Genomic DNA, 22183 nt, shown 5'->3' with positions numbered 1-22183 from the left:
ACTGTGTGCTGAGAGGTCGCCACATGCACGCGCCAGTAGGTCCGGTGACATCTGATGCTTGTGCCTGTGTCAGAGCTGAGGTCTGCACATCAGCCCTGGAGCAGAGAGGATTAATAGTAACATAGTGACAGCGGATGAAAACCTGAATGGACCAGTCTACCCAATAGTCACACTCATTATCAATTCACAAATAATCAACAATGAACATGATATTATGTACTTGATTATAGTCTTTCTTTGGCGTTTCTGGGACATAGACCATAGAAGTCCGCCAGATAGTCTCAAGCTGTCTCCTGTCAGGAAGTCTATGCAGCATTCTCATTTGATCCTAACAAGAGTTGGAATTCCAGTTTCCAAAAGAAGTCTGCCAAATTGGCTGATATCCTTCATTGTTTGGTTATAAACAAATGAGGGCTAGCTAAAGACTTACAAATTAAGCCATTACAGCTCTCCTAAAATCTGCTATGCTGGATACAGTTTGTGGAGCAGCAACATGGTCCTTGCTTCATTGTTTTACTTCGCACTATTGCTTGGACTAGCCACAATAAAGGATAGTGCCTTTGGTTAATTTTTGCTGGGCAATCTGTGTGATGTAGTAATTCTCACTTTTTTTTTTTTTTAGTGCACGCTGCTTTCAAATTTGGGCATGTAAACTGGTACCTTTTTTTAAATTCAAATTTTTAGTAAGAAAAGATCCCTAGCAACCAAAAACAGATTTCCTCCCCCATCCTCTTACACACAGTCCTCAGTGGGGTCTCGCAGCCTCCACAATTCTCTCTGTCTTGTATTTATGATTATATTCCTAATCAATATAAGCTGGTACGGTTTAAAAGCTGTGAACAGCCCTAAGGTTGGGAGTCAGCCAATTTTTGTGCTTGTCAACAGAAAAAGCATTGATCAGACTTTTCATCCCTTTCACCTTCCCAAGAGATCACACCAAAATTTTTGAGCTTTGAAACTGAGGACCCGAAGAGACCACTGCACACAGGAAGAGTGAAGCATGCTCAGAATTTTACACTACATTTTGAGCTCTGGGACTGCCATTCCATTCCAGTGATGTGCAATGACATCACTCCACTTGAGTTCTTCATCAGTCCTGCTGTGTACAGAAAACATATATTACAGGTGAGCAACAGTGGTTTACTGGGAAAGAAGAATTCCATGAGACTTCTATTGGCTTTGTAACCTGTGCTTTGCCATATTTGCTACCTATCAGAGAAGGCTCTCAGTGTTGGAAATACTTCCTTGGGACAGAATTGGGAGTGGGAGCAAGTAAGCAGGCCCAGAATTCCTCACCACTAAATAAGGTTACTAATATGAATGAGGGCAGTAATGCCTGTGTTACAAGTGATTGTTAGGGGTATAGAATCCTTAAACCATAGGTCTGTCTTCAAGGGCCACATTCTTGTATGGTTTATAGGTTACCCACCATATGGAAATTGATGTTAAATTGGAACCATTTGCTTCAAATGAAGTTCATGGATACTCTTTTCAGCTGTCCTGGAAACCAGACGTGTGCTGACGGGAGTGCTTTAAACTGACCTTTCACTCCATTGTTTCTTGGCATGAAAGGGATATACTGGTTAGATAGGAAAAGTGTTTCTGTGGACAAGCAAGAGTAATGCCACCACATGCACGCACAGATAATGTCTTTGTGGTAGTATAAGGGCCATCTGCTCTACTAAGCTTTTACATTCAGTAGAATATAACTTTGTATAAAAATTCACAAAAATCTGCTTAATGTCTGACTGCAAGAGACACAAGTCTCTACCTTCTTAATTTGTAATATAAAGCCCTGCCAAGGCCTTGGTTTCAGCTGCCCAGCAAGCAATTTATCTAGTCTTCACCATCATTTAGTACTTCTGCCCAATCTTCCTCATCTGCAGTTCCACTTTTTTTTCGGGACAGCATTAATTTCTCCTCTTGTGACTACTATCTGTGTGCCTGCAGAGGTCTGCTCTTTTTTTTTTTTTTTTTGTGCTGTGCCTACAGTTTCCTTAGCTTCACCCTGAAAACCTGCAGCTTCTCTTTCTTTTCCTTGTTGACCCTTCAGCCTATCTTAGCTAAATCTCCCCAACAACTGCTTTTAGTGCATCCTAAACTACCTCTTTCACTTTTGATGTATCATAATGTGCTAAATCTTGTATTACTCCTTCAACTTCCTGATACAAAGGATCGCAACTAAATAGGAACAACTGAAAGTCCAAGAGCTCATATGAATGGGGGTGTGGTCAGCCCACACTATAGAATTATACTACCATAATGAATATTAGACGTAATGTAATCTATTCTAGAATAGGAATTGTAGATCTGACAATAGCAGATATAACCCTTTACCTCTAGATTCTGAAGTCGCAAGATGTCAGTCAAGTCCATTTTTTGATACTGACTCAGCAAGAGCTCCCTCCACCCCTCTAGATTTACTATAGCCCTTTAGATTTATTTAATTCTAGATAGAAATGGTCTCTTTCCAAAATTTTGGGACTAATCAAAAGATTGTGTTCTTCATAGAATTTCATCAAGAAATTTTCCTTGTCTCCTTTTGGGCATGTATATATTCATCAGATATATTCACAGTCCTTCTACTTTTACTTTCCCTCCCTCTGCCCCCAAAGAAAATAAGAGCCCACTCCTGCTTATGTGTTCATACCTTTACCACTTTGACTAATCTGCTGGATTCTATATAGCGTGACTGAAATTGCGCATGCAAATCTAGTCGTATTCTGGATTTGTGCATGCAATTTAATTACTTAAGCTAGTCACTTACCTATATCCAAAACAAATCTACCAGCTCGTAAACCACCCTTCCCCCTAAGGTACCCTATCAACAGTTCACACCTGACCCATTATCCCCTTGAACCATCCTGCTAGATTGAGGGGTTTGAGGAGATTTTTGCTTTTCCCCATTCAGCAAAGAGATAACCCCCCCCCCCCCCCCCCAATAAATAAATAAATAACTAATCCAGCAAGTCAACATTTTACCCAAAAGCAAGAGGAAAATTTCAGTTTGTTTGAGGAGTCAGCAGTCAGTTGTGTGCCAAAGGTTCTGAAGGGCATCACTGAACTTGGACGATACCCACCTCTAAGCCACAAGATGGCACAGTCATCAGACTCCTAAATGTCCTCCCTTCTTTCATTACCTTTCTGATGTAAGATATATTTGAAATAAAAGAATAAAAACATTGCCTGTCTGCTCCTTGTAACATAGAAGATGACAATAGATAAGGATCTGTATAGTCCGTCCAGTTTGTCCAAAAAGATAAACTCATAGCATAAGATACAATATGATACGATACTACATAAGCATACTTGATCTTGATATGTCCTTGTCATTTTCAGGGCACAGACTGTAGAAGTGTGCCCCAGCACTGGCCTTGTGGTCCAACTGCTGAAGCTGTCATCGAAGCCCCACTCTAACCCATCCAAACCTGTCCAGCCACGATCAGGTCCGAGACCATAGAAGTCTGCCCAGCACTGATTCCATTCTTTCCATTCAGGAATCTTTTATGTTTATCCCACATATTTTTTAATTCAGTTACCATTTTCATCTCCACCACCTCCCACAGAAGGGCATTCCACGTATCTAGTACTTACTGACATTATTCTCGAGGCTGCCTTCCTGCAACCTTAAATTCATGTCCTCTAGTTCTAACACCTTACGACTATGGAAAAAGATTGTTTGTAGATTAATACCTTTCAAATGTTTGAATGTATGTCTTTCGATTCTTCCAGGGTATATGTCTTTAGGTCATCAAGTCTCTCCTCATGCATCTTGTGGGGCAAACCCCATACCATTTTGATCACTTTTCTCTGAACTGCTTCAAATCTTTTTATGTCCTTAGCAAGATAGGGCATCCAACACTGAACACAATACTCAAATGAAGCTTCACTAATGACTTATACAAGGGCATCAACACATCCTTTCTTCTGCTGGTTATACCTTTCTCTGTGTAACCTAGCATCCTTCTGTCTGTGGCCACCGCCTTGTCGCATTGTTTCATCGCTTGAGGTCTTCAGACACCATCACCCCTAAGGTGTGGTTATCAATATCTCACCTCTTCCTGTTTCCAACAGTGGCCAATCCAGGTCACAAATACCTGGTAAGATCCCAAAAAAGTTCAAAACATTTTATGCTGCTACATCTCCTTTGGATTTCTGCACCCCAAGTGCATCACTGCAAAGTGCTGATAACGAAAGCAAAGAGAGATTTTGAAAAGAAGATTGCGTTGGAGGTAAAAACATAGAATAATAACTTTTTAGGTATATTAGAAGCAAGACACTGGCAGAACAATCAGTTGGGCTGCTAGATGACCGAGAGATAAAAGGGGCAATCAGAAGACAAGGCCATAGCAGAGAGATTAAATGAATTCCTTTCTTCGGTCTTTACCGAGGAAGATGTGGGAGAGATACCAGTGTCAGAAATGCTATTCAATGCTGACGAGTTAGAGAAACTGAAACAAATCTCCATAAACATGGAAGGTGTAATGGAGCAATTTGACAAATTGAAGCATAGCAAATCACCTGGACCGAATGGTATACATCCCAGAGTAATGATAAAATTGAAAAATGAACTTGCAGGGCTATTGTTAGTAATAAGTAATTTATCTTGAAAATCAATCATAGTACCAGAAGATTGGAGGGGGGCCAATGTAACATCGATTGTTAAAAAAAAGTTCCAGAGGTGTTCTGGGAAATTATTGACCAGCGAACCTGATATCGGTACCAGGCAAAATGGTAGAGACTATTGTAAAGAACAAAATTACAGAGCATAAACGTAAGTATGGATTAATGAGACAAAGCCAACATGGATTTAGTGAAGGGAAATCTTGCCTTACCAATCTACTATATTTCTTTGAAGGGTGAATAAGTATGTGGATAAAGGTGAGCCGGTCGATATTCTGTATCTGGATTTTCAAAAGGCATTTGATAAAGTACCTCATGAAAGACTCCTAAGGAAATTAGAAAGTCATCGGAGAGGAGACAATGTCCTATTATGGATTAAAAACTGGTTAAAAGATAGAAATTGGAGAGTAGGGTTAAATGGTCAGTATTCTCAATGGAGAAGGGTAGATAGTAGGGTTCCCCAGGGATCTGTGCTGGGACTGCTGCTTTTTTACTTATTTATAAATGATCTAGAGATGGAAATAACTAGTGAGGTAATTAAATTTGCTGATGACACAGTTATTAACCATTGTTAAATTGCAAGAGGTTTGTGAAAAATTGCAAGAGGACCTTACAAGACTGGGAGATTGGGCATCCAAATGGCAGATGACTTTTAATGTGAACAAGTACAAAGTGACGCATGTGGAAAAGAGGAACCCAAACCATAGTTACGTGATGCAAGGTTCCACATTAGGAGTCCCTGCCCAGGAAAAGGATCTAGATGTCATAATTGATGATACGTTGAAACCCTCTGCTCAGTGTGCAGCAGTGGCTAAGAAAGCAAATAGAATGTTAGGAATTATTAGGTCTGACCCTGTATGGCTACTCTTATGATTTTATGTAGCATATACAAATTATGCAGTGGGCATAGTTAGGACCACATTTATATGCAGTCCAATGTGCCCAGTTAGCTATCCAGGTGCTAACATTGGATATTTGCAGTGCCCAGTTAACGTCAAGGTCTATACTAACGCCCTCTTCCAGTCCACCCAGCACTAACTGGATATTGCCAGTGCAGTTAAATTGTTTTGATATCGGGCCCTATGTACTTGGCTCTTGCAACCTATCATAACCAGGTAGTATCCCCTCTAATTTCACATTTCATTTGAAGGTTTCTTCACACCAAATGGCCAGTTCATTTCTCTCTTCCTTCATAGACTCTTATCATTCTTGCATGGCTCATCAAATCACTAGACCAAACATTAAAATACCTTACTTGGAAAACCTGTTTTGCCATCACTTTCGCACAATGAGTCAGTAAGTTACAAGCCCTTGCCCGCTATACTTCATACACCCTGTTCTTCCCCAACAGTGTGTTGCTACGCACATCTCAAATTTCTACCTAAGGTTATACCTGGCTTTCATTTTAATATTCCTTTCAAAGTCTCACTCTCATCTGATGGACATCACTCTACACATTCTGGACTGTAGACAAGTATTGCTATATTACCTATAAGACATGCAAGAAAGAGGAAGTATTCTCAGTTGTTTGTTTCCCTCATCCAAACATAAATATAAACATGAATTGAATCCTGTTATTCTTAAAGCAAGTTTGCCATCTCTAGTTGCACTCGTATTCATCAAATGTGAGCAAAATCTACTACTGTAAGAAACCCTGGAGTGAGACTCCAAAATGGCCGACTGAGGGCTGTCACACTTGGTAGCAGCTCTCCGATTCCCTGTTTGTGTAATGGGGAAGAAACGTAAGGTAAGCCGTGAGACTTTCCCTCTGAGTCTCAGCAAGCTACTGCTTACCTCCAAACTTCTATCGCTGAAGCCTTTGTGGTGACAAGATCGCTGGTTCCTCCTGTTTTGCTATCGGAAACAACAGCTGTGGAAAACACAGATACTACTCTGAGCCTGGACCAGCGACAGGCACCTCCTTTTCCAGTGTCGGAGTATTCGACCGCACAAGGGTTCCAGCAAGTGGTGTCATAAGATGGCGCTCATCCTGGATTGGACAGCCTGTGGTCTAATGTACCTCCAGAGACATCTTTGCAAAGGAGAGCTGGTTCAGAACAGCGGGATTAGAGCCTTTTGGTTTCAATCACAAGTTTCCCCTATGCTTTGCTTCAGGAATCTGTTCTGGAAACACTGAAGGTTCCACTCCCGCTGGTAAGACCAGAAACAGTGACTTAGGCCTTCCCAAACCAAATCCAATCTTCCTTGCTTGTAGCAGTTTCCTCCTTAACAAAGGCTGTGTCAATGTTTAGCTCTGTAGTGATAAAAAATGAGGCTGCACTGTCACCTATGCAATCCTCAGTTAAAAAATTGGACCAAGAGAGCAATGAGATCTAGAAATTGAATACAGCTGTGGTAAAAGACAAGACTATTACAAACAGACGTATTGAAAATTTGGAGAATGTGATGAGGTATATGAATTTACAATTGTTAAATTTTCCTAAACATCCAATTTTTTCCTCCAGTCAGCTCTTGCGAAGCTATCTGGAGGATATCTTGATGATGCCAAAGGATGCTTTTCCTCCAATATCTAAATCGTATTACATTTCTTCTAAAGTTAAGACATCTAAAGTTCAGAAACAATCCTCAGATGCGTAACTTTTGTTTTTCCAGAGGACAGGGAGCATGTATTGAAATCCTATTTCTGTCACAGACAAAAACAGTTTCTGGATCAGAAAGTTTGGATTTTTCTGGATTTAACAAAATTAACACAGGAAAGAAGGAAAACATTTCTATCGATGAGGCAACAAGTAGTTTCATTTGGTGGAACGTTTGTCTTCATGTTCCTCGTAGATGTAATGTGTTATTTGCCTCTAACAAATCTACTTCCTTTGACCCAGATCAATTACAGGCATTTCTGGCAAATAAGAAAGTAAATCCTCCTGATTCTAGTGAAGTCCCTAAATCAGCCTGTATTTGGATGTAGTAAACTCTCAATCTTATTTTGTTAAATTGCCTTTATAACCTGGCGTCATGGTTTTGTTTCCTTTGGATTCTCCCCCGTATTGTGGACTATAAGCACTAATTTATTTCCTTCTTAGAGAGATGTATCTCTTTTGTCTTTGTTTACTGAATGTGTATTTCTGTAACAAGTTCTTTTGTTGAATAATTGTAACTTATAATTTTCATAAATGAAATAAAAAACGAAACCCTGGAGAGATGTAAAGCAGTGACTTAGTTATCTGTCCATACTTTCCAAAAGCATTACTGCTTGGACCGTTCCTCCTGACTGGAGAATCTTTGGTCAGAGGGTATTACAGAACCTTTTGCCTCGAGAGGATTCCTGATATGTCCCTACCCACCCATCCTGGGATGCTTCACTGACAGAAATCTAAAGCAGCCTTCATCTTGGGAATCACCCATGTGTGTGGTGGCGACATTACCCCTGTTTGTCCACAAATAAAGTAAGATGCTACTACTTATAATTTCTATAGTGCTACTAGATGTACGCAGCGCTATATACTGAACACGTAAGAGACACTCCCTGCTCGACAGAGCTTACAATCTAATCAAGACAGACAGGACAAATAAGGGACAAGGAAATTACTTAAGGTGGGAATGATAAAACAGATATGGGTACTGAACAAGTGGAATTAGGAGTTAAAAGGAGTCTCAGAAAGGTAGGCTTTTAGCCTAGATTTGAAGACAGCCAGAGCTGGAGGTTGACGTACTGATTCAGGAAGTCAATTCCAGACTTATGTGGGGTTTCTCCATGAACAGCAGGGGAATGCAGCCACACTGTCCCTACCTTTCTTTCTCACTCAATGTATATCCAGCTAAGTGCCTGTGCATGCTCAGGAGACTCTTCCCCAGGATTGCTGAACTTTGGAGAGCTGTTTTGGAATGTTCGAAGAAAGGGTATTGCCACGTTGACATTACCCATGAAAGTGGCTGTATTCTCCTATTGTTCATAGAAAGCCCCATTGATCAATCTCGCTTTCTCATGCCAGTCCCTGGAGTACGTTCTGGTCATCTGACTTTCAGGATAGCCACAATGAAATAGTTTTGAGCACAAATATGCAGTGCATGACAAATCTATCTTGAGCCTGTGTAAAGGGTACTCCAGGACTAGCATGAGAGACTAGACGTGAAGAGTGCCAGAAATTCCATGACACACTTATGGTCCAGCTTAGGAAATGGTCATGGCTGCATGCATGAGATGCATTAGCTTGGCTGTGTATTAGTAGCTTGTGAGGAAGGAGTGTACTGCTTGAATATTATTAAAAGCAGGCAGGCATGCTAAGTTTATAAATTGGAAATTTGAATGGGTTTTGGCCCAGTTAATTTGTGAGTTTCTCTGTCATATAGGCAAGCCACAAATGCCAGCACGCTTGAAAAGATTCTGCATGGCAGCGTGGGATTTCTTACCCCACGGAGTGGAGGTAACTAAACAGGACCCTCCCTTACTCCCCTTCCCTTCCCCATTCCCAAATATGCCATGTGTCTTACAGCAGCCATGGACATCTTAGATTTAGTACTACTATTACTTATCAATTCTATAGCTCTACTAGATGTACGCAGCGCTGTATACTGCACATGTAAGAGACTGTCCCTGCTCGACAGAGCTTACAATCTAATCAAGACAGACATACAGGACAGATAAGGGAATTACTTAAGGTGGGAATTATAAAACGGACGTGTGTATTGAACAAGTGAATAGGAGTTAAAAGTAACCTCAACAAGGTGAGCTTTTAGCCTAGATTTGAAGACAGCCAGAGCTGAAGCTTGATATACTGAATCAGGAAGTCTATTCCAGGTGTTTGGTGTAGCAAGATAAAAGGAACAGAGTGGAGTTCACAGTGGAGGAGAAGGGTACAGATAAGAGAGATTTACCCAATGAACGAGGAGGAGTGTAGGGAGAGATAAGAGTGGAGAGGTGCTGAGGAGCTACAGAGTGAATGAACTTGTAAATCAATAAGAGAAGTTTGAATTGTATGCAAAAATGGATAGGGAGCCAATGAAATGAATTCAGGAGGAGAGAGCTAATATGAGCGTAATGACACTGGTAGAATATAAGATGTGGAGCAGAGTTTTGAACAGATTGAAGAGGAGAAAGATGGCGTAGTGGGAGACCTGTGACAAGCAAGTTGCAGTTATCGAAGTGAGAGGTGATAAGATTGTGGATAAGAGCTTTGGTAGGGTGCTCAGAAATGTATGGACAAATTTTGGTGATGTTATAGAGAAAGAAACAACAGGTTTTAGCAGTCTGTTGGATATGTGCAGAGAAAGAGAGAGAGGAATCAAAAGTGACCCCCAAGGTTAAGAGCTGATGAGACAGGGAGGATGAGAATGTTATCCACAGAGATAGAGGAGGGGGAAGAGGAGAGTTGGGTTTAGGGGGAAAGATAAGAAACTCAGCCTTGGCCATTTCAGATGGCGTTGAGACATCCAGGCACCAATGTCTGACAGGCAGACTGAGACTTGGGCCTGGATTCCTGCTGAAATTTCTGGTGTTGAGAGGTAGATCTGGGAGTCATCAGCATAAAAGTGATACTGAAAACCATGGGAGGAGATCAGAGCACCAAGGGAAGAAGTATACGTAGAGAAAAGAAGTGATCCCAAGAGGGATAGTGGGATAGAAGTGGAGGAGGATCCACCAGAACATACACTAAAATGAGATGGGAGAAATAATAAGAAAACCAAGAAAGAACAGAGCCCTGAAATCCAAGTGAAGACAGTGTATCATGGAGTAGATGGTGATCAACAGTGTCAAAAGCAGCAGATAGATTGAGAAGGATGAGGATAGAATAGAGACCTTTGGATCTGGGCTGTTTTCAGCTGAATGTAGAGGGCGAAAGCCAGATTGAAGTGGATCAAGAATAGCTTGAGATGACAAAGTCAAGACAACGGCGGTGAACAGCGCATTCAAGTGTCTTGGATAGGAAAGGGCAGTTAGGGTCCAATGAATGTTTTTTGAGGAGAGATGTAACTACGGCATGTTTGAATGCATCAGGAACAGTTGCACTGGAAAGTGAAAGATTGAGAATGAGACAGGTAGAAGGGATGACAGTAGGAGAGAGAGTGCTGAGTAGATGGGTAGGAATAGGATCAGAGGAACAAGTAGTCACTCCCCAGGGGCTGTTAGTGTTACACTACCACACACTATTGTATGCTTCAAAAACTGCCAAATTAAATTACAGGATCGTGGGAGAAGCAATGTAAACTTTATCAATTAGTGAGTTGCAATTTAAATTAGTAAAGAAATTTTTATTCCCTAGTGAGAGAAATGCATGTTCAGGCAGTTATGTGATCATCATGTGCTGTTTGTTATTAGACATGGCTTTACAGTAGGGGTTGAAGGTAACTTTCCAATCCAGATTATCTGCTCATTTGAGAGTAGGTGATTTTCTGTTGAGCTCCTTCTTTCTATGACTGCTATGATTCTGCTGTCAATCTTTGCTTGTTCTTCAGTGTCTCCTCCTGTTAAGAAACCTTGCACAATGCAGTGGTTTCCATCTTTTAATGTTTTATTATTTATTTATTTAAAGCATTTCTAATCCGTCTAAGTACTGGTAAACATTCACACTTCTTGACAATATGAACGTAGGTCTCTCTGTGGAGCTCTCTTAGTTCTGGTACAATCCATTGAGGCGGTCACTGTGGTTAAATTTGTCCCTCTCTCTAAAGAATTTTTTTTTTTTTTTATAGCAGTGCTGTTCAGCTAGCAGATAATGGTCACTTTGCTCAAAAAAAGTTGGCAGACTATAAATGTACTTGTGGAAGTATTGAAGCTATGTTTTCTCATAGGTCACTTGATGAATCTGAAGTACTATGTGTCACCCTATGATTTCTTTGATAGAATGGGAGCGACCATCACTCTGACTGACAGTAATGGTATGTCTGTCTTCGTTCTGTACTCTGTATGTATTGGCCTGACTTCCAAGTTTGGAGAAACCAAAGGCAAACGTTTTCAAGGAATATATCTAACAGAGTAAACACTATCAGTTGAGATCTTGAGAGAGTCTTAACAAAAGATGTGCCATCGTTAGGCACCACGTCAGTCACCGGCACTGTTTTTGTCATTTGTTTTAACTGCAGTGGGTTAGATTTTTCATGCCTTTCTGTGTCTAATGTTACAGTTCCTCGAACTTTGGGCCTGAATGTGTCTGTGACAATTGAAGGAACCTCGGCAATGTACAAGCTCCCAATTGCCCCACTGATCATGGGCTCCCATCCCATAGACAACAAGGGGTAAGGTCAGCCAAACCTTGAAAGATGACTTTAATTCTTATGATGACATAAGTTTGAGTAGGAAGCTCTAATAAAATATATTGTCTCTCTTTTTAGGACCCCTTCCTTCTCCTCGATCACCAATGCCAATAGTGTTGACCTACCTGCCTGCTTCTTCTTGAAGTTCCCACGGCCGATTCCTGTCTCTCGAGATTTTATTCAAAAGATCCAAAGCTGCACTGGTAGGTATGCTTGGTGCTGAGCTCTTGCCTAGCTCTAGTGAACAGCTCTGTCTGACGGATCCAGACATGGCATCAATTCCAGAGAGTCTTCTGTAGTACTGAAGATTATAGAGGTTGTCTAGAAATGGAAATAAAGTTGGAGTGTACCTTTCTTTCTCTGAGGACAAGTAGGCTTTCGTATTCTCACAGCTGGGTGACTTTATCCGACGGAGCCCAGTGCGGACGCTGACTAGCGAGACAGAACTTTTTAGTAGCGTCCCACTATTCATGCACTGGTACCTTCCTGCCTGCCACGCAGTTTTTCTCACTTTTTCCACAGAGTGAGGAGGACACATTTTGTGCTCATCACAATGCGCTCCATCTTTTGCAGTGCCTTCCCGTGTGAGTATTTTTCTGTTTCTAGGCTAGTATTTTTTTTATTCTTTTCTAATTTCCCATTATTTTAATTAGCTTTATTGGCTCTTCTGGTTTCCTTTATTTTTCATGAGCTGCTAGGCCCATGTAGGCCAGAGCACTGACCTCAATTTGAGCACTTCCCTTTTTCAGCTCACAACTGAGGAGTTTAATTTGGCCATGATTCTTTTCTTGATGTTCCAGAAGACTCCCAGTGGCTTCATGAGGTGCGCCCAATGTAGTCAGGTAATTTCTGTGATGGACCTGCACTGTTGGTACATCTGGTGCCTTGGGCCTAACTATGAACCTAAGTGTTGTTCTCTCTGTTTAAAAATGCAGTTGAGGACACAGAGAGTGCTGCAGTTACAAAAGAAGAAACTTCTTGGCTCCTTGAATGCAGGTACATCATCAGCACCGGAAGCATCAACCTCGATGGCTGCTGAGGCTTCAACTTCCACTGGGAGTGCTCCGGCATTGAGAGAGGTCTCCACCTCTCTAGATATCAGAAGCTGGGAGCAGGCCCTGGGACCAGTGAGCATCGGACCCAACACTGAGGACACACAGTGGGTTGGATGTTGTCCTCATTGGCACTGAAGGACCGCGATGCTGAGCATTGGGGGAAGCACAAGCATCGGTCCTAATTGACACATGGTGCCGGGAGCACCAGGGCATCGACTTCACCGATACTCGAGAAGCCCTGGCACTGGGAGGAGTACTCCCCCTCTTTGGAAGAGGTGCTAGTGCGCAAGTCTCCAGGCAGCCAGGTCTCCGCTACTGGTTCAGCACTGACACTTTCTCAGGCTGCTTCTCTCCTGGCTGCCCCGCCTTTGCTGATGCCTGCCTTCGATGAGCAGTAACAAACGATATGCAGGGAAGAGTTGGCACAGATGCTGCAGCTGCAAACCATTCAGGCATTGAAGGCACTTGAGCTAGCTGACGATCAGCCCCAAATTCTTTCTGAGGCTCAGCCCATGTGTGTGCAGAGATCCTCAATGCTAGCACCTCGAAGGGTGTCAACATCAATACATACAATACTGCTCTCGACATCGGGGAGGAAGCTTCCCAGGAGTCAGAGGGTAGGGCTGCACTTCGGCACTCTTCAGAGTGTGGACACTGTTTTACTGAGCTGAGGCAGGCATAGACTCATTCAGCCAGATCTGAGCGGTGAAGAGTCTGAGTGGGACCATTCATGGGACTCAGATGAGGACCCACACTAATTCTCGGAGGAAGAGTTTTATGAGATATCCTCTGATCCCTCCCCACTTCAGTAGAAATGTAAATCTCCACCTGAAGGTCTGTTTCACTGGTTTTGTTAGGGAGATGGCTTCTGCCATCCCATTTAAATTAGAGACAGAGGAAGAGCCTGGTGTATTCCAGCCTTTCCTAAGGAAGGGGTCAGAGTACCATTTGTTCTATCCTTAAAGGTACACTGATGAAGAACTGGGAATCTTCCCTCTTAGTGCAGGTTGCACCCAAGAAGGCAGTATTGTATGCAGAAGGCTCCCATATTCGAGAGGGCTCCGCTGCCTCACCGCTGTCTGGTGGTCTAGTTCTAGGACTCATGCCTCGGCGCCTCCAGGTAGAGATGCTTGGATACTGGACTCATTTGGGAGGAAAGCTTTTCAGGCCTTGATGCTTATTGCCTGCATCCAGTTCTGCCAGCTCTATACAAGTCTTTACTTGCAGTCTTTAGTTTGCAGTACACTAACAGGCTTATTTTCGAAAGAGAAGGGTGCCCATCTTCTGACACAAATCGGGAGATAGGCGTCCTCTCAGGGTTGTCCAAATCGGCATAATGGAAAGCCGATTTTGGGTGCCCTCAACTGCTTTCCATCGCGGAGACGACCAAAGTTCTCGGGGGCGTGTTGGAGGCATAGCGAAGGTGGGACTGGGGTGTGCTTAAAAGATGGGCGTCCCCAGCCGATAATGGAAAAAAGAAGGGCGTCCCTGACGAGCACTTGGCTGACATTACTTGGTCCATTTTTTTCTTGCGACCAAGCCTCAAAAAGATGTCTGAACTGACCAGATGACCACTGGAGGAAATTGGGGATGACCTCCCCTTACTCCCCCAGTGGTCACTAACCCCCTCCCACCCTAAAAAAAAACTTCAAAAAAAATTTTGCCAGCCTCAAATGTCGTACCCAGCTCCCTGACAGCAGTATGCAGGTCCCTGAAGCAGTTTTAGTGGGTGCAGTGCACTTCCCAGATGAACCCAGGTCCATCCCTCCCCACCACCTGTTACACTTGTGTTGGTAAATGTGAGCCCTTCAAAACCCACTGTACCCACATATAAGTGCCTCCCATCACCCCTAGGGCTATGGTAGTGGTGTACAGTTGTGGGTAGGGGGGGGGGGGTTGAGGGGCTCTGCACACAAGGCAAGGGAGCTATGCACCTGGGAGCAATTTGTGAAGTCCACTGCAGTGCCCCCTAGGGTGCCTGGTTGGTGTCCTGGCATGTGAGGGGGGACCAGTGCACTACGAATGCTGGCTCCTCCCACAACCAAATGGCTTGGATTTGGTCGTTTCTGAGATGGGCGTCCTCGGTTTCCATTATTGCCGAAAACCGGGGACGACCATCTCTAAGGTCGACCTAAATGTTGAGATGTGGGAATCCCCGACCATATTATCGAAACAAAAGATGGACGCCCATCTTGTTTCGATAATACGGGTTTCCCTGCCCCTTCACGGAGCTGTCCGAGGACGGCCCCAGGAAAACTTGGGTGTCCCGTTCAATTATGCCCCTCCATGTCTTGCAGATTCTCTCCCACAGGAGCAGGCTACATAGCTTCTCCAGTTGGCCAGTAAGCAGCTGGAGTGTAGAAAATATCTGGCTGGGGGTGTGTAGGACTCTTAATATAGTGTCCAAACTCTCCGCCTTGGGTGTGGGGATGCACAGACTATCATGGCTGTGTGTTTCTGACCTAGAACCAGCCATTCAGAAGAGGTTGGTGGATGTTTCTTGCTGAAGTGACAACCTATTTGGAGATAAGGTAGAAGAGACTGTGGACCTAATCAAGAAACATACAGATACCATCCAAACTCCTTCTCTGCCACTTCCAGCTGCAGCCTCCTCTTATAGGAGGTTTTTGAGTGGGCCTAGGCAGCGACTCTACTATTCTCAGAGGTGTAGATTTCCACCACCACCTTTCTCTGTCCAAAACACCCAGGCCCAGTGTTCTTGGCCTTGCCAGTCCTGCCGTCAGAAGCCCCAGCTGGCTTTCCAGTCGAAGCAAGGGATGAGGTTTTGACTAGCTCCAGGGATCATAGCCACGCTCAAAGTAACCATCTCGGACTGCTTATGAGTAGGGGGAGGCTGAATTTTATCAACACACGTGGCCCCCTTATAACCACCAACTGGTGGGTTCTTCAAATAGTCTGTCTCAGCTACACCATTCATTGGTGTTAAAGACCACCAAATTGCCCACTGAGAGCTTCGTACATCAGCTCTCAGCACAAACAGGTACTTGTAGAGGAAATCTCCGCCCTTCTGCAGGCCAGTGTGATTGAACCTGTACCACCAGGGCAAGAAGGGAAGGGATTCTATTCCAGGTACTTCCATGTGCTCAAAAAGACGGGGGGATTTCATCCCATCCTAGACATAAGGGCCCTGAACAAATTCTTGGTCAAAGAGAAGCCCAGGATGATTTCCCTGGGCACCCTTCTCTCCATGATTCAAGAAAGTGATTGGCTATGCTCTGTGGACTTGAAGGATGCCTTTATCCACATTTCGATACTTTCCAGTTACAGAAGGTATCTTAGATTTCAGATAAGGGAACACTACTACCAGTACTGCTTTCTGCCATTTGGCCTTGCATCAGCTTCCAGGGTATGCACCAAGTGCCCAGCAGTAGTAGAGGTGTATTTATGCAGACTAGGATTATATGTTTCCTCCTATCTGGAGCATTGGCTGGTCAAGAGCACATCACAGGAACAGTTGACAGTCTATGCACATAACCGGGTGTTGGAGCTACTAGTGTTTGTCATAACCTACCCCAAGTCCCACCTTCTTCCAGTCCAGTGATGGGAGTACATAGGAGCCATACTGAATACATTGCAGGCTCGAACTTTTCTCCTGCAAGCAAGAGCAGACACCTTGACAACACTAGCCTCGCAAGTCCACAGCAGCAAGCGGGTCACTGCTTGGCAAATATTGAGATTGATGGGCCACGTGGCCTTAACCGTGCATGTCATTCTCATGGCACGGCTCCATTTGAAAGCAGCCCAGTAGACCCTAGCTTCCCAGCGATCTCAGGCGGCTGAGAATCTAGCAAATGCAATCTACATTTTGTCAGAGTTAACTCATGTCCTCCTCTGATGGACAATTCTATCGAATTTGACTCTGCGGCTTCCATTCCAAATTCTACCTCCTCAGATGGTGTTAACAACAGATACATCTATCCTAGGCTGGGGAGCTCATGTAGATGGGCTTCACACCCAGAGAACTTGGTCTGTTCAAGAAACAGATCTTCATATCAACCTCCTTGAGCTGAGGGCCGTTTGGAACACTCTAAAGGCTTTTAGAGATCAGCTACAGAACTGAATTATTCTCATTCAAACGGACAACCATGTTGCAATGTTATATGTAAGTGGGGGGGGGGGGGGGGGTACAGGTTCCTACCCCTTGTGTCAAGAAGCAGTGGGAATATGGCAGTGGGCCCTCCTTTACAGAATGGTACTTTGAGTCACATACCTAACAGGAAAGGACAACTGCCTTGTGAAAGACAGCCGGGTTTTGCAACTGCACAACTTGTCCCTCAACATGGGCATAGCCCATAAGATCTTCCGAGCATGGGGCACCCCCTTAGTGGATCTTTTTGCCACTCATCTCAACCACAAAGTTCCCCAGTTCTGTTCTAGGCTCAGATCACACACGGCAGACTAACATCAGATGCATTTCTCCTACATTGGGGGAAGGGGCTTCTGTATACGTATCCTCTGATAGCTCTCGGACTTTGCTGAAACTCAAACGACCAGGAAACTATGATCCTAATCGTACCTTACTGGCCAAGGCAGATCTGGTTTCCTCTTCTTCTGGAGTTGTCCTCCAAAGATCTATGGAGATTGGAATATTTTCCAACCCTCATCAATCAGAATGAGGAATCTCTTCTGCATCCCAACCTCCAATCCTTGACCCCTCACAGCTAGGATGTTGAGAGCGTAGAATTTGAATCTTTAGACTTAACAGAGGGAGTCTCACGAATTTTACTGGCTTCCAGGAAAGACTCTACTAAGAGGTGTTACTCATTTAAGTGAAGGAGGTTTGCTGTCTGGTGTAAGGGCAAGGCCTTAGATCCCCTCAATTTAAGTCTGGTTTGAAAACCAACTCTTTAGGGGTTTATCAAAGTGCAATCAGTTCTTATCACCATGTGGGAGATTAGCCATCTCTAGTTGTTTGCTTCATGAGAGGTTTGCTATTGACAGAGCCCCCTGTCAGACCTCCAACTGTGTCATGGGATCTCGACGTTGTCTTCATCCAGATGATGAAAGCTTTTTGAGCCACTTGATTCCTGTCATCTGAAGTATTTGACCTGGAACGTTATGTTTTTGGTGGCAGTCACTTCAGCTTACAGAGTCAGTGAGCTGCAGGCCCTAGTAGCTGATCCACCTTACACTTAAGTTTCACCATAATAGAATAGTTCTCCGCATGTAGAATTCCATCTTAATCAGTCTATTGTCCTGCCAGCATTTTTCCTCAAACCATATACCCATCTTGACAAGAGTGTAGTGCATACCTTAGACTGCAATCAAGCCTTAGCCTTCTATCTGGAGTGGATTAAAGCCCACAGACAGTCCACCTAGCTTTTTTGTATCTTTTGACCCAAACAGGGTGGGCAAACGCATTTTCAGTTGGTTAGCAGATTGCATCTACTCTTATACCTAGGCTGGACTAACTCTGGAGGATCATGTCAAGGCTCATAATGTCAGATCCATGGTTACATCAGTAGCCCACTTGAGGTCAGCCTCTGGAATGCACTGCCTGGTAGGCTGCGCTTAACATAAGACTATCTGTACTTCAGGAAGCAGGTGAAAGCTTGGTTCTTCAGGCCTTTACTGGAAGAAGTAACTAACTCACTAGTCTCACTCACACACACAAGGAGTACTCAGGCTGTATATAATGCAGCAGGACATGTTTATCCAGTCCTACTCTAGCTGAGATAACATTTAACCATTTCTCTGACCTCATGTGCAACTTTCTTTGTCAATCACCTTACTTACTACTACTACTACTACTTATCATTTCTAAAGCGCTACTAGACGTACGCAGCGCTGTACACTTGAGCATGAAGAGACAGTCCCTGCTCGACAGAGCTTACAATCTAATTAGGACAGACAAACAGGACAAACAAGAGATAAGGGAATATTAAAGTGAGGATGATAAAATAAGGGTTCTGAACAAGTGAATAAGGGTTAGGAGTTAAAAGCAGCATCAAAAAGGTGGGCTTTTAGCTTAGATTTGAAGACGGCCAGAGATGGAGCTTGACGTACCAGCTCAGGAAGTCTATTCCAGGCATATGGTGCAGCAAGATAAAAGGAACGGAGTCTGGAGTTAGCAGTGGAGGAGAAGGGTGCAGATAAGAGAGATTTACCCAGTGAACGGAGTTCCCGGGGAGGAATGTAGGGAGAGATGAGAGTGGAGAGGTACTAAGGAGCTGCAGAGTGAATGCACTTACTTTCTAACTCTTCCTACTTTCTTACCCTTCTATATGTTGCATCTTTGCTTTACCCTTCGCTATCATCTATAATATTCTATTACGTATTGTGTTGGCATTGTAAATAGTATACCATGCCATACTTTGTATTGTACTATATAATAATTCTCACCTCCAACGTTCTGAGGCTGCCTGGAACCGTGGTTTCCGGCCAGAGCTGCTCAGGAAAGTGGAGTAGATAAAAGTGATGTCATTCCTGAAGTGCCACTGATTGGCTGCGCCTCCAGCCCGACGCCCAGGAACAAAATGCGACCCAGCCAGCACGAAACAGCGATCCAAGCAAACGGCGATCTAGCCAGCAGCAAACAACGACCCAGGCAGGGGGAGGAATAGGGAAACACGCTCCGCGTGTTTCCCTACTCCTCCCCCTGCCTAGGAATCGCTGCAGACTGCCTGCCAACCTACAGAACTAACCGCCCTCAATCGGTGAGCACGAAGAGGGAGGGCGGCGACACGGTGAACGAGCGTCGGAGAGCACGAAGAGGGAGGGCAGCGAGCGGAGGAGGCGGTTGAGGGCTCAGGTCGGGGGTCCAGTAGTGGCGAGTCGGAGGAGGGGGGAGGGAAAGCGCAGCGGGTCCGATTCAAGCGCAGCCGTCATCCCTGTTCACTGAAAAGAAAGCAAGCAAACCTATGACATGCTGCAGGACGGTCAAGTAGTAGTAGTAAGCAAGGAAGCCCATTGGTTAATCTCTGATTCCACTCCCCAAAGCAGCCGTCATTCTTATACACTCAAAAAAAAGAAAGGAAACCTAGGAGCTGCTTCTCATTGTCGTTGCTCATGCTTGATCTATTCTTACTGTACACCACCTCGAATGAATTCCTTCAAAAAGGCGGTAAATAAATCCTAATAAATAAATAGAGGAGACTTGCCAAGCTGTGACATGGGCATCTGTACACACATTCACAGCTCATTACTGCCTTGAGCAAGATACCTGACTTGATAGCCAGTTCAGGCAGGCAGTCCTGAGAAATGTGTTTGGTGTATAGAATCCAACTCCACCCCTCTAGGCCCAATTTTGTTAAGTTCCAGGCTACATCTTCACAGCTTGCTTGTAAATGTTTTCAGGTTAATTGACTACTATGCTTCAACGTTTTGAGTCCCTATTCTCCTAGCATTGTTGTTTTCGGTGAGCCTGGTAGCTAGGGATTCCCAGCTGTGAAAATATGAAGGCCTGCTTGTCCTGGAGAAAGCAAAGTTACTCGCTCTGTAGCAGATGTTCTCCAAAGACAGCAGGCCAAGTATTTTCACATATCCTCCCACCTCCCCTTGGAGTTGTATTCTTTTTCTATCATATATTACTGAGGGACTCGAGCAGCAGGCAAGAAGGCACCAGTGCATGCATGGTGGGACACTACTAGAAAGTTCTCAGTCTCGCTAGTCAGCTTCCACACCGGGCTCCGTTGGATGACATGAGAGAACATTTAGCCTGCTTTCCTTGGAGAACACCTGCTACAGATGGGTAAATCTGTTTTTCTTTGTTCTTAATTTGAAATGGGATGGGGGGGAGAAGATTGTGATTTTATGGCTCATATTGTTTTCCTTATCAGGTTTCATCTTGTGCCTTCTTCCCTAGCTCCTCTTCTTTATGCTTCTGTTCTGTCTCTAATACTTGTCTATAATTTTGTCTGAGCTCTCTGATCCTGATGGCTTGAATTGCTTTGTTTCACCAGGAATCTCTCTGTTTGAGAACCCACCAGCATTCGTCCCTCTGTATGAGCTCATCACACAGTTTGAATTATCCAAAGAAAGTGACTCCGTCCCTTTAATTCACAACATGCGTTTCTATGCAGTAAGTGTAACATCCGTGTCCTTATATGTTATACGTTTTGTGTGATGTCTGATGCATTTATGTGTGCTTGTATGCAGTAGAGGTGTCATCTGAAGTGTTATGTTTTAACTAGATTTAATGCTAAAAAATGCAGGAAAAATGCTAGAAGGATTCTTGGATGCATAAGGAGAAGAATGGCCAGGAGATAATGACGCCATATAAGTTTCTGGTGAGACCTCATTTAGAGTACTGGGTACAGTTCTGGAGTCCACACTTTCAGATAGATATAAACAAGATGAAGACAGTCCAGAGGGAGGCTACAGAAATGGTCAGTGGTCTTTGTCATAAAGCGTATGGAGACACACTTAAAGATCTCAATATGTGTACTTTGGAAGAAAGGTAGGTGAGAGGAGATATGATAGAGACATTTAAATACCTTCATGGCATAAATGCACAGAAGGTGAGTTTTTCAGTTGAAAGGAAGCTCTGCAATGAGGGGCATAGGATGAAGGTGAAAGGGGACAGACTCAGAAGTAACCTAAGGAAATACTTGTTCATGGAATGGCCTCCCAGTGGAAATGATGGAGATGAAGACCGATTTTAAGAAAGCTTTGGATAAGTACATGGGACCTCTATGGGAAAGGAAGGCATAGTAGATGATATGGGTGGGCAGACTGGATAGGTCATATGGTCCTTATCTGCCTTTGTTTTTCTCTAAACCACAACTGTCCCATCTGTGGTTGTTGAATCTGCCCTTAAGAGGATAAAGAATTTCCATATGAACTCTAGTGTTCCACTGGGAAAAGACTTGAATTACTTCTTGATTTTTATTTATTTAATTACATTTGTACCCCACACTTTCCCACACATAGGTTCAATGCGGCTTACATAGTAAATGTAGTTACAAAGTCTTGAAGAAGAGTAATAACAAGTTGTAATAAACATAGTAATAACTGGGTTTTAAGGATATGTAGATTGAACAAGGAGAGGTAAACAAGATAGGATGATAAAAAGGAGAGAGATTGGGAGGGGTAATGAGTAGGAAGGATGGATAGGAAAAGGTAGAGAATAAGCATAAGGAGATTGGGAGACTTGGAGGCATATTTTCAAAGCACTTAGCCTTCCAAAGTTCCATAGGTTTCTATGGAACTTTGGAAGGCTAAGTGCTTTGAAAATGAGCCCCATAGTCTTATGTATAATAATCGTAAGGACAGGAATCATGTGGGTGGGTTTAGGAAGTTAAGTTGGGTCATTAGTGTAAGCTTTCTTGAAGAGA

At 43.6% G+C, this 22183-nt stretch overlaps 1 protein-coding gene across 1 annotated transcript in view; it reads left to right on the top strand.

Moving 5' to 3' along the window:
• Positions 1 to 22183, top strand: part of MED1 (mediator complex subunit 1) — a 110608-nt gene that overhangs the window by 60954 nt on the left and 27471 nt on the right. The window contains exons 9-13 of the mRNA XM_030220700.1: positions 8932 to 9005; positions 11371 to 11457; positions 11703 to 11814; positions 11911 to 12035; positions 20810 to 20928. Coding sequence (XP_030076560.1) covers positions 8932 to 9005; positions 11371 to 11457; positions 11703 to 11814; positions 11911 to 12035; positions 20810 to 20928 — 517 coding nt within the window. The remainder of the gene's footprint in view (positions 1 to 8931; positions 9006 to 11370; positions 11458 to 11702; positions 11815 to 11910; positions 12036 to 20809; positions 20929 to 22183) is intronic.

Source organism: Microcaecilia unicolor, chromosome 12 (genome assembly GCF_901765095.1).
Source record: "Microcaecilia unicolor chromosome 12, aMicUni1.1, whole genome shotgun sequence".
NCBI classification, from domain to species: domain Eukaryota; kingdom Metazoa; phylum Chordata; class Amphibia; order Gymnophiona; family Siphonopidae; genus Microcaecilia; species Microcaecilia unicolor.
Note: the sequence above shows the minus strand (reverse complement) of the source record. Positions and strands in the feature narration are given on the sequence as shown.